Below are 12,295 nucleotides of genomic sequence, written 5' to 3' on the forward strand. Positions count from 1 at the left end.
CACACCACAGCCCATCGGGACCCCTTGGTTTCCCCTCTAGGAGAAGGCAGTGCAACAAGAAAGGCTACATCTTGGCATCCTCAAGACTCTGGTACCCTCTGCTGGCCCTGAACGTTTCTTTTGCTACTGAAACCTCTCCTGGGGTTTTTCAGCCTGAAAGCAGACGCAGGCACCAGCCTGTCCACCACACGCAGCAGCTTTGCTCACCCAACACTCTGCTGTCTTCAAAAGCCTCCACCAGAGTTCTCACAGCCAAAGTGGCCCCCAGCTGCTGAGAGCAGGGACCTACCAGCACCATACATCTTTGTGAGAACACAAGAGAGCCAGTACTGATTTGCTAGAAGTAACAAAAATCTGCAGAGTTTTTAAGTGCAAGGTTGTGCTGCAAATACAGAAAAGTGAATAGCTGCATAAAGGTACCCTGGGGCAGTGTCCAGGAGAGGCTCCTGGTGTGTGGGACAATCCTCCCCATGGCCACTGGCATAAAGGAGGAGGTGGCAGGGACTACTTGGACGACAGCACATAGCTGATGGGGATTATCCTGCATCCACATCCTTACTGGAGCAAGCAGGGAACTCTGTCCATGTCTCAAGCAAGGCTTTCACACAACCCTTTTAACATTGCACAGTAAAGGGTTTCCCTGCTGCAGCCCTGGGAGAAGGCAAAGATGGATTAGCAAAGAGCAGGGAACAAACAGGAAATAATTTCTTCACTGCCATTGGCCAAGGGGGAAGAAAGCAGCAGACTGTGGGTAGAGAGTGGGTAAAGTGCATCCTGCACTGCTGAGCCCAACTGGACAGCTTGTGCCAACAGGCTTTATGCCTTAATAGACAAACCCTGAGTGAAAAATGAGTTTCTGCCTTCAGGGATGCTGCCCATGAGTCTGGAGCCCGAGTTACAGTAAGTGCGTAAGAGAGGGCAGACAGGAGGGACACTTTTCTATCCAAAATCCTGCACCCTCTTCAAAGGAGGAAGGGGATCCATCTCCTCTGCCCCTCAGGGCCAAAGATCCCGAGCTACCAATATCAGGTTTTATTTTAATACAAACTAAAAGCTTTTGGAGCTCAAAGAAACACGGACGTGACACAGCAACAGAGCACACAAGGGGACACCCTGACCACCCCAAACCCTGGTTCAAGATGGACACCTGGGGCTTTCTGGCTCCCCAGTGAAAAGCTTCTTTCAGGAGCAGGCTCCAACTCCCGGGGCTCTCTGCCTGCTCCTGGGAAGGTGTCAAGTAGCAGCTCCCTCCTGGAGCCTGGGACAGGGAGGTCACTTGATGCGGTACAGGACCTTGCGCTGCATGCGGTGCTGGATCTCACCCCGCCGCATCATCAGCTGCAGCACCTTATAGATGGCATGTTCTGGGTATTTCTGCAAAAGGGGAGACCAGGGAAAATGAACCAGCACGGAATAGAAGACAGGAGCTCAGCAGGAACCTGCAACCTCTGCTAAAGCCTGGCTAGGACTCTCTAGAAGGAGCAAGCCCAATAGTCCACGACACTGATGCTCCCTTCCCTTTCACTACTTTAGATCTGACTGCAGCCAGTGACATAAATCAGAAAGTTCTGGTTTCAAGGGCAGAACCCCAAACCAGCCCCACGCCTCAGGCTGTTGCAGAAACTCACCTCAGTCCCCTTAAACTCTGCAATCACATTGCAAACCATTCCCTACTACCTCAAAAGCATGACCAAAGGGCTTGCCAGTCTGCTCTTGAGGAAGTGGTTTCATGCCCCCAGGAGCAGCCTGGGGTCCCAGGTTTCACAGCCCAGCCCTCCATGGGGTCCCTGGCCCACCTGCCGCATGAAGTCCTGGACGATGCTGTGCTCGGACACCTGGGAGCCGATGGCAAAGCGGCGCTTGAGCTGCTTCTCAATGCGGGACAGCATCTCCTGGTCCTCCTGGGTCGTGAAGCCTTCTACCCCTGCAGGGAGACACTGTGTGAGCTCGCTGTGCCGCCCAGAGGTCACGCTCCAGGATATGGTGCTCATCTCCTGTGTCTCCCATCACACCTGCACAGCTTAGAGACTTCAGGGAACCCATGGACAACACCATCAAAGGCTGTGGCTCTCCAGCCACAGAACTGAATGTGGACCTGACTGCTGGAGCTTTCACCAAACCCTTTATTCCATGCTGCTGCCCAAGGAAACATTGTCGTCACCCCCACAGGGAAAGACGTTAGAGGATTAATAGGTTGGGGAACCAAGTCCAGCATCAGACTTTGCCTTTGGGACCACAAGGGGCCAGCCCAGCTCTCCCCTGGGCAGCACAGGAGACTCTCAGTGTAATTTGCCTTGCCCTCCCTGTGAGGCACAGTCCCACAGCCACAAGGGCCCCTTGAAGCCACAAGCATTGCTTTATCTTTGCTCAGGAAGAAGGTCCAACACCTGCCCCTGACAGCCAGGTCCTGGGAGAGGAGCTCATCTCTCCTGCCCTGAGCAGCCAGGTCCAGCGTGTCTCCCTCTCCTACCCCCAGCACAGAACATCTCCTCCTCACCTGACAGGTTGCCCGACATGGCTGCATCGAGGGTGGACACGTGGAAGAGCCGCAAGGCCTCCTCAACATCTGCCTCAGTGGCAAAGGGCTGAAGCCTCATCTTCGCCAAGGACTCGGCAATGCGCACAATGGCCTCCAGCTGCCTGCAGCCACAGGAAACATTCCCTGCTTTCTACTGCAGCTACAAGAGTGTCTTCTTCCCACTGACATCCCCTCTTACCCCACTCCAGGCACCTCTTGCCTCCCCCCCTTAGCGCTTTCAATGTTCAAGGCCACACCCTCACACCCCAGCACTGTGAGAGCTCCTCTCCTGGATCAGCCCAGCAGTGCAGCCCCAATCCCGGAGGTTTGGGGGGTGAGGAGGGGGTTCTGCTCACCGGACAGTGATGGGGATGCTGGAGCGGCGGTCGCTCTCCTGCTCGTGCTGGCGGGTGCCGCTGCGCATCAGGATGTAGCGGTTCTTCAGCTTCTCCGCAGCCCCTGCCGACAGCCGAGGGCCACACTTCCTGCAAGGGGGACAGGAGATGGAGGCAACGCCACTGGGGAGGGTCCCCCGGGCACCCCTCCCTTCCTTGGGTGCTGCAGCACCACCGTGCACCACTCTTGCACCCTTTTTTCAAGGCAGGAGTTAAGAGAAAGGTCACTCAGAGTGCTGGGTGGTTCTCTTCTCCTGCTGCCTCCCACTGTGCAGCCTGGCTGCTGCCAAAGACACGCCTGCCACTCACGTCCGACAGAAGGAGATGAGCTTCTTCAGCTTGTTCAGCTCGATCTCGCCCTCCACGGCCTGGGTCTGCGTCAGGGCACTCACGTGTAAGGACATCACGTGCTTGGCCAGTGTCTGGGAAAGCAGAAGGCAGTCAGACATCGGGAACGCCCCTGCCTCCCCCTCCCAGAGAAAGGGACTCCGTGGCTGCACCCGCGCGGCTCAACGCACCATGTCTCGCTCCTCACTGTGCTCATCCTTAACGATGAAGATCATGTCAAATCGGGACAGGATGGTGGGCATAAAATCAATGTTCTCCTCGCCCTTAGTCTCATCCCAGCGCCCAAAGACTGAGTTGGCAGCTGCCAGAACCGAGCAGCGTGAGTTGAGTGTGGTTGTGATTCCTGCCTGCGGGTGAAGGCAAAAAAAAAGGATGGTGTCAAGACTACCTCCATGTCACAGCAGGTCATTAATTCAGTGAAAGGTTGAAAGCCATTTTCAAGGACTCATTGTCAATCACTTGCATTTAAATAAGTAGCACCCAATTGCTCTATAATGGTGGGGCTGGACACACATATCCTTCAGGAGGGGGATTGGCTTCAGCTGAAACTTGAGCACTGAGTAATTTCATTTAAAACCTCTTGTCAAGAGCAGAGACACAAGAGACCTCACGCCAGTTTTGTGATCTGAGACAAACACTGTGCGGACAGGGCTGAGTCCTCCAGGGCAGCTCTGGCACAAAGTACGGGTTTGCAGGTGCAGCCTGACAGCCACCAGCAAGGAGAACCCATAAAGTTCAGGCTGCCCAAAGCCTCCAGGCAGGGCTGACTGGTCTCAGACCAGAGACATCATCAGTACCACTGCCTGGACTCTAAAACAGGCAGTTCTGGCAAAAGATATGTGACAACTGGTTGCTGGGCTCTCAGATTCCCACCTCAGGGCAGAATGCATCAATCCACAGCTCACCTTGGCAATGGAGATGGTCTGCTGCTCCATGGCCTCATGGATGGCCACACGGTCATCCTCTCGCATCTTTTTATCCCAGGCAAGAGAAAGCAGGCAAAGAGAAAAAGTCACCATCAGTCACCTCTGCCAGACCTCTGTTACACACCTATCGAAGTGACCCCTGACACAAAGCTCTGTGAGGAGCTTCATGCCCAAGAGGGCAGGATGTAACTGAATTCCCTTGCAGCCTCATCTCCCTGACCTTCCCTGAAAGGAAGTGAAGGAGTCTCAGAGGAATTGTCCTTCCTCCTGCAGCTCTGGGCTCTCCTGGGACAGACTGTCATTCCAAGGGCTCTCCTTCCCACTCCCACATAGCCCCACAAGTACCTTGTCAAACTCATCGATGCACACCACTCCTCCATCTGCCAGCACCATGGCTCCTCCCTCCATAAAGAAATTCCTGGAGGCAGGGTCCCTGATCACGGAGGCTGTCAAGCCAGCAGCACTGCTGCCTTTTCCTGAAGTGTACACCTAGTGGCATGTGGGACAAGGAAAGGGACAGCACATCAGCTGCAGAAGCACCCAGGAGCCCACTGCTGCAGCTGAGAGACAAAGCACTCCTGGCACTGCAAAATCCAGAGCTCCTGGGGGAAGAACCTCCAGGAGAAGCCCTCAGCACATGTAAAAAGCAGATGTGCTGGGTGAAGAGCAGGGCTATTGCTTCATCCCAAGCCTCAGACAAAGCAGCTGTGACACACCGGAGGGCATGCAGACACAAACACAGATATTAAGTACAGAAGAGGGAGTGATTCATTGTTTCGTGGGCTGCTGCATTAGCTTTGTTTGCCCCTTGAGGGAACAATACAGTCAGAGGCTGAGTTTAATAGAGACTACAGAAAAAACACAGCTGAAAACATAATTCTATGCCTTGGCTCAGGCTGGAGGTCCGTGCTGGAGATGCAGTCAACTTAATTTGTCCTGACCAGCCAGCTCCTCTGCTGATCAAGTCTCAACAATAAACAGCAGCACCAGGCACGTCTTTGGACATCTGCAAACAGTCTGGCTCAAAGCACAATAAAAGGCATGACATTCTTCCCCTTCTCTCCCTCATTCCCCGTCCCTTCTAGTCTAGTACTGAAAATGGCCAGTTCACGCCTCTGCCACCAAGTCTAGCTGTGGATGCACGGGCAGGTGTCTGCTGTGACCATGGTTTGTCTCTGGGGTAGACAAGGAGCAGAGGGGAGAAAAGGGGTGCACAAGTGGGCACCTGGAGCCACATACCCCAATGGGCGAACACTTCTCAACAAACTTCAGCAGCTGGGATTTGGCCGTGCCAGGGTCCCCCAGCATCAGCAAGTTGATGTCCCCTCTGCGGGTCAGCCCATCCGGGAGCCTGGAGTGATGGGGTTGGGAAGAAGAGAGGGAGGAGAGATGGTGAGCCTTTATTTTGATAAGGAAGCACTGACTTTGATAACAAAGGCTGAGCCTTCCCCCCCACCTCTTGCGGGAGCCTCCAAACAAGAGGCAGGCGATGGCCTTCTTGATGTCCGTGCTGCCGTAGATGGAGGGCGCGATGCTCTTGGCAATGGTCTCGTAGATGTTGGGCATGGCAGCGAGGCGACGAAGCTCCTCCTCTTCCTGAGGGGTCACCGAGCCAGTGAAGCAATGTCCTGTACAGGGATGAGGGGAATGATGCAACAGTGAACAAATGGGGGTTTTAAAGGAAATTATACCACTCCCCCCATGCACACTACAACAAAAATCCCCTCTTGAAGATCATGCCAAGTGCCACCAGGTGGGAAAGGTGGAGAGGGCAAGCATCTGCTAACCCAGCAAGGCAGGTTGTATCCTTAGAGGCTGGTAAGAAAAAGCAAGGATCTTGGGCAAAGCAGCTCTTCTGGAACCCGAGGGAGAATTACAGTCAGGACCATGATTTAAATACAATTTTAACCACGGACTTCAGCTGGGATCCTCAGGGATGGCTTAGCAGATTCTCACTAAAACATCCTGGAGGACTCAGGGTGAGACCTCCTCATTTAATATGACTGAGAAAAAGCCTTACAGGATATGACTATAGAAAAAGCCCAGGGCAAGTGAGACCCCCGGAATGCCTTGAACCTTCCGTTATATAAACAGCAGAGAAGGACCAAGGCTGTGATTTCAAACAGTTCTTGCTGAGGGATCACCTTGCTCAGGAACAGGGTGGGGAGTGTCTCCTAACACCAGGCTACCAACACTGACCAAAGGCACACCAAAAGCAGCCCTCACCTGAGCCCTCCGTATCCACCTGGATGCCCACCACGCGGATGTAAGCGCTCCGGATGCCCACCCCCACGTTGTAACGGCTTTTGTTCTTGCTCTGTGCAGATTTCTTGATGGAGTAGATTCCCATGATAGTGACTCTGTTGCCTGGGACAACTTTGTCACACAGGTACCTAAGAAGAGACAGGGGAAAGCAGAGGATGGTGGTGGGAAATGATGGCACCAGCAACATCCAGCAGGGGCAGGGTGGAAGGCTGTGCCAGTACCTGTCACAGTAGAGCTGCAAGTGCCGGGGCATCTCCCCGTGTGGCACAGCATCTGGGGACTCCTGCAGTTTCAGGACCTGGAAATCCACACACTTGCACTTATCTGGCATGATAAAGTAAGGGTCCAGAGGGCACCTTGGGCGACCAGCTTGTTCTCTGTGCAGAGAGATCAATCAGGGAAGGCTGTTAGCACTGAGGAGCTGTGCCGTGGAGGGCACAGCAGCAATAGCAAGGGGAAGCTGCCCCTTCCAAGCAGCATCACATGAGCAGGTAAGGGCAGACACACGGGGCCAGACTGAAGGCCATCAAGCCCTCTGTCTTGTCTTCAACAAGTGCCAAATGTGTGCATGAGAACAAACCAGAGCCAGGTGACATTTGTCCGAGCACTCCGCCTGACTCTCACCCCTCCCCTGCTATCTGTAAGCAGGGAAAGTAATTCATTAATTACACAGAAGGTAGCAGCACAGACTCAGTGACATGGCATAGCGTTTTTCTTTCCAACCTCATGCACGAAGCAAATGTTAAGTGGTTTCTGGTGAGAAAGCAATTAGCAATGTGACAAGGCTGACATCCACCTCCAGTCTCTCAAGACATATCTGCCTTGCTAGATTACAAGCTCTCTGAGACAAAGAGCAGCTCCATGTCCTGCTGCTGTCTCAGAGGGGCATGACTGATGCCTGACTCCATGCAGGGCTTTCAGGGAGGGCAACATCAGAGTGCAGATTCACTCATGCAGTCAGGGATCAGGAGTGAGGTGCTGTACAGACCACAAACAAGAATGATCCCTAGCCCAAACCCCTCTCGAGCTGCATTAGAGTTCAGGTGCAGAGAATAAATACTGGCAGGTATAAGCCCAAAGACACAACCCACCAGGACTGGCTGCCTTAAGAGATGCAGCACAATGGCAGCCTAATGCTCACAGTTCTCAGAGGCACCAAGAGCTGTAAAGCAGGATGGAAAGGCTAGCAGAAAAGCATCCCTAAGGAAGGCAACACAAAACAGGCCCCTCAGGAGTGGGAATGTGAAAGCAAGGAGTTTGTTTGGAAAAGAGAAGAGCCACTTAACATAGCATTATGGGACAGCTGGAGGCAGAAATGAACCTCTAGGTATGACAGGCGAAATTCCCTATGAATAAAAAGAACTCCCTGGACACAGTCACTCAACAGTGCATGCAGCACTGACCATGCAGGGTCACAACCAGCATGACCGGAGATGGACAGCTAGAACTTGCCAGCCAGAACTGCCCACTAGCACAGGAGCAGCACAAAGGGCGGAGGCAGAGCAGTGCAGATGCTGCTGCCTTGTGGGACAGGGAGCAGATTCTGAAATGCATGCGATGTAGCAGGAGCAGGAAGAGGGAAAGCAGACTTTTCTTGCCCTCCAGCCTGCTGGTGCATGCCCTTGTCAGTCCTTACACGTTGCATTTCCTGGGCAGAGCGTAGCCCTCCAGGCCCGGGCGCACCGCGATGTTGCTGATGGTGTTGCGGCAGCTGCGGCACTGGATGGTGATTTTGGTGGCTTTGGCTCTCACAGGGGTTGCTGCAATTACAATCCCAGGGATCTTCACAAGGTGGGACATCTGGTCAGACTGAAAAGGGAAAGGTGAAGGGAAGGTGAGAAAACCATCAATGGAAGATGGATGGGAAACTACAAAGCATGAGAACAAAGGATGGAACACTGTGCAGAACCTCACTAACAGCAATAATGTCCCTGCAGTAGCAACCAGCAATAACAGCCCTCTGCAGCCTTTAAGCTGCAGAGTAATGCTGCTTGTAAATTAGTGAGTGACCTGTGTCCTGAGCCATGTGACCAAGTACCAAAAACTCCTCTGCTATAACCCCCACACAGACACTCTCTGTGTGGCAGCCATTCACTTCACCTCACCTTCAGGCTACGGATGTTGGCTGCATTGGCATCCGACCTCAGCATCACCTGGATGTCTTGGAGAGTCTCCTCTCCTGAGGGACGAGGACGAGTGACCTCATCTGCGACTTCTTTTGCTGCTTCTTCCAACTAGAGAGGGAACAATGGGCTATCAGTGGGTCTGTCACAGCAGAACATCAGAGCTGCTCTCCTGACAATGTTCTAGGTTGCCAACCTCCATCCTTACCAGCTGCAGGTGCTCTGCTGGTTGCTTGTACAGATAGTCTGCAAGGTCTTCATCAAAGCTGGCCAAGTCTTCCATCTCCACCTCCACCCAGTACTGCCCCAGGTTGTAGTGCCGTTTGAGCTCATCCCTGGAAGACAGGAAGCAGCTAAGGTTTGCAGGGCAGAAAGCACCAGTCACCCACAGTGGCCTTAGAACAAGGAGGGATCAGAAAAGGCAGGTTCTGCAGTAAGTCCTTGGTTTGGAAAGAAAGTAGGACGAATTAGGTGAGTTCCAGGAGAAGTGCAGGGGAACCTGGGCAATCTCACCCAAACCCACTTTGAAAGGTGACATAACACCAGGAACACCGGTGCTGGCAGTGGCAATGTAAAGTATTTGCTGAAGTTACATGTCCAAATAAACAAAGAGAAAATTTCTGTGTAGGATATTAACTCCTATATGTAAGATGTGGTTTAAAACAAAGGAAGTAATAACAGAACAGACAACATTTTTTTAAGAAACACCAGGACTAATGAAATTCAGATGTGAAAGGCTGTTCTAGCCCTTGATTATGACGTATCTCCATGTTTTCTTAATGTTGTGTCTCCAAACTGCACAGGCAAAGGGTGGCCAAAGGAACTTCATAGACTTGGAAGACACGGAGTGGTGCACTGATTTAATGGATACAGACAGTTCTCCAGACCAGAAAGCACTACAACTTCCAAGACAGATCTTGAATCTCAGAACTAAGTGCAAGCCTGGCAGTGTGGATCCCTCTACTGCTACCTTTTCCACTGGCTGGCTGTCTAAATATTTGTGAGAACACCAGACCTCTGCTTTTTTCTCAGGTTAAATATGAAAATTTATTAATACTGAGCTTTTTACGGCCTACGAGAAGAGACAAAGTGGCTATGGTGTATGCAGGGTGTGCACTGTAGAAAGGAGCTTAAGAACAGACTGGATGTGCAGGTGGGGATGGGAAAGGCTCAGAAGAACAAAAGAGCAACAGCAGCACCTGTATTTGAAAGTGAAGCCCGTCCGGTCCGTGCCCACCCGGTACTGCCGCAGGAACTCCTTGAACCGCTTCTGCAGCTGCGACTTCCGAACCTGCCCCTCGTCCACGGACGCATCTCCCCCAAAACTGTCGCTGTAGTAAATGCCGGGGTCATCGAAGCCGGACATCGCGGCTGCTGCTCCGCTGCGGGGGCGAGAGCGCTCGGTCAGCCCCAGCCGCCTCCTTCCGACGCCCCGCACCAAAGGCCCCGCGGGATCGGGACCCGCCGAGTGCCGTGCCCTGCCCTGCCCCGCACGGCACCGGCCGCGCTCTTTCCCCGCAATGCCCCAGGGACATCCCAACCCCAGTCCCAATCCCAGTCCCAGTCCCAGTCCCCTGCCGCTCCGCACCTCGCTCCCCGCCGGAACCCGCTGCCAAACTTTTTCGCGGCAAAAGCGGCGCGCGGCGGAAACCAAACAGGCGCAAAGCGCGCGAACCGCCTCCGCCGCCGCGCGCTCCGATTGGCCCTCCCGCCCCGCGCCGCCACTGATTGGCCAGAGCTCTCCGCTCCCCCCGCCCACCCCTAGCGCTGTGGCGCGAAATCTGGGCGCGAAGGGCGGGGGGAGGCGAAATGGCGGGCGGGCGACACCATTGCGGTGGCGCGCAGAGGGGGAGCGGGTGATGCCACTGCGGGCGGGGGGAGCGGCCCGGGCGGTGCGGGAATAAAGTTAATATTTATATATAAATATATATAATTAATGCTGTAGGCTCCTGGGGCCCGTCACTGCTTCAGGGCCTCAGGACACGAGTTCTCCGGGATGCCTTCCTCCCGGCTATTAGGGAATTTAGAGGGAAGGCTGGCAGGTCGCTGGGTGCATATTGTGGCCCCTCCAAAGCGTGGTAATGCACACCCTAAATGAAGAGTAGGCTGGGAAACGCAGTTCATGGCAAGGAAGAGTTCAGCTGCAGCCCGTGGGAAATAAAGTTGGTGTCGTTGTTGCAGAGAAACCAGATGTATTCATATTGATCATAGATGGGTACAAACAAAGCCTCAGTCTCCACCTGTGCGGACTGGAGGCTCAGTCTGGGGTCTTCAATGCGTGACCACAATGGTTGTGAGATACCCAAAGCGCCATCTCTCTCCTGCCATGAACAGGGAGGGTATGATGCCAATCAGAATTCATATTTTCCAACATTGAGGATGCAGTCAGGCTCTCTGAGCAGTGGAGAGGGGCTGAGTGTGGTGCAGTGTGATTCTGAGCTCATGGGCTTTTGTTTGTCTCTGAGATCTTAGTTACGTCAGCGTGTTTGAATGAACAAAATAGTTTAGTTGGGGTGGTTTAGAGGAACTCAATAGGTAGAACTTAACTCTGAAATCTGAATGAACAAGTTCTTGTATTTAAATAGCTATCAAGCCTCATGTCCCTGCTTTTCAAACACCCGACTATCTTTTTCTATTAGTCGGTAGTACTGAGAATTAATTATTTTTTTCTGGCAAGTGGACCCAAAGAGAGAATTATTAAAGGGGGTTGGAGAAAGGATGCAGAGTAGAAAAGAGCCTGAGAATGATGACAGTCCCGTTTTCCTGCTGCTCATTCTCAGCAGGACCTGCCTTCTGATTCTTGTTCTTTGAGCAGGTTCAGTGCTGGTCATTAAAACAGAGCAGTAGGAACACGCATCTTTGGGATTAAGGTCACAGCCAGAACAGTCAGATCATGGAGACAGGTTGGTCACAGAGGCTTTCTGGTAGAAAGAGAGGACTCTGAGGTGACACCTCCACAGTTTTGTCAGTACCTGCAGTGCCATACCTGAACTGCAGCCTCTCCTGTGCTGGGAGAGCTCCTGGAGCAGGCAGGGCTGTGGCTGGACACAAAGCCAGCCCTGCAGATGTGCCTCACAATAGTCAAGGAAAGCAAGCTGTGTGCATGGGCTGCTCCAGCAGTGCTGTGTGTTTGCAGTGCCTTTAGCAATGCCATGTGTGTGCCAAGTCCTGGGAGTGGAGGGTTGGTTTGCCACTCGGTGAGGGCAGTGGTTGTGTACTTGATGCCTCCCATTCAGCTGCCTCGACCAAAACCTAGAATGCCTTTAATTTTTGGGTGGTGAAAACATACTTGCATTTCTGATTCACGCTGAAGTTCGTGCAATGGCAGCCTGGTAACACAGAGCTTTGCTGGCAGTTCAGGGAGAACTGTCCTGCTTTTGACCAGCTGAGGGTCCCATCACCTTTTGCTTGTGATAGAATAGCAACCAGCTGCTATGTACCACTTCCACCCCTTAAAAATACTTTGCACGCTCACTGAATTTCATGCTGTTTCTAGAAATAGAGAGTGGTGTGTAGGAGCCGAAGGAACCTGCCTCAGCTTATAACAGGTTATTGTTAGCACTGAGTGGGAGCTGAGTCTGGCTCTGATGATAGCCTCCACTTCTGTCAATTGTCATGTCTGTGCAGGCAGCAGCTCCAAAAGACACATAACCAGGAGGATGAAAGACACCTCCCTTCTCCCCGGGTAAGGCTTTAATAATAGGAAACACCAGGCCTCAA

At 53.0% G+C, this 12,295-nt stretch overlaps 1 protein-coding gene across 1 annotated transcript; it reads right to left on the bottom strand.

The window, feature by feature from the left end:
- Nucleotides 1–1,017: 1,017 nt before the first annotated feature.
- On the bottom strand, nucleotides 1,018–10,247 carry MCM5 (minichromosome maintenance complex component 5). The gene is made up of 17 exons (XM_014889298.2): nucleotides 10,164–10,247; nucleotides 9,775–9,957; nucleotides 8,784–8,910; nucleotides 8,558–8,686; nucleotides 8,089–8,261; nucleotides 6,674–6,829; nucleotides 6,414–6,580; nucleotides 5,644–5,815; nucleotides 5,427–5,538; nucleotides 4,533–4,676; nucleotides 4,167–4,232; nucleotides 3,432–3,608; nucleotides 3,223–3,335; nucleotides 2,875–3,003; nucleotides 2,498–2,640; nucleotides 1,797–1,924; nucleotides 1,018–1,374 (listed from the first exon to the last, which is right to left on the bottom strand). Exons 2-17 carry the CDS (start codon nucleotides 9,939–9,941, stop codon nucleotides 1,273–1,275), a joined length of 2,205 nt encoding a protein of 734 aa, XP_014744784.1. The 5' UTR covers nucleotides 9,942–9,957; nucleotides 10,164–10,247; the 3' UTR covers nucleotides 1,018–1,272.
- Between the last annotated feature and the right edge of the window lie 2,048 nt (nucleotides 10,248–12,295).

The sequence above is a fragment of the Sturnus vulgaris genome, chromosome 5 (genome assembly GCF_052056855.1).
Source record: "Sturnus vulgaris isolate bStuVul1 chromosome 5, bStuVul1.hap1, whole genome shotgun sequence".
Taxonomy (NCBI): Eukaryota; Metazoa; Chordata; class Aves; order Passeriformes; family Sturnidae; genus Sturnus; species Sturnus vulgaris.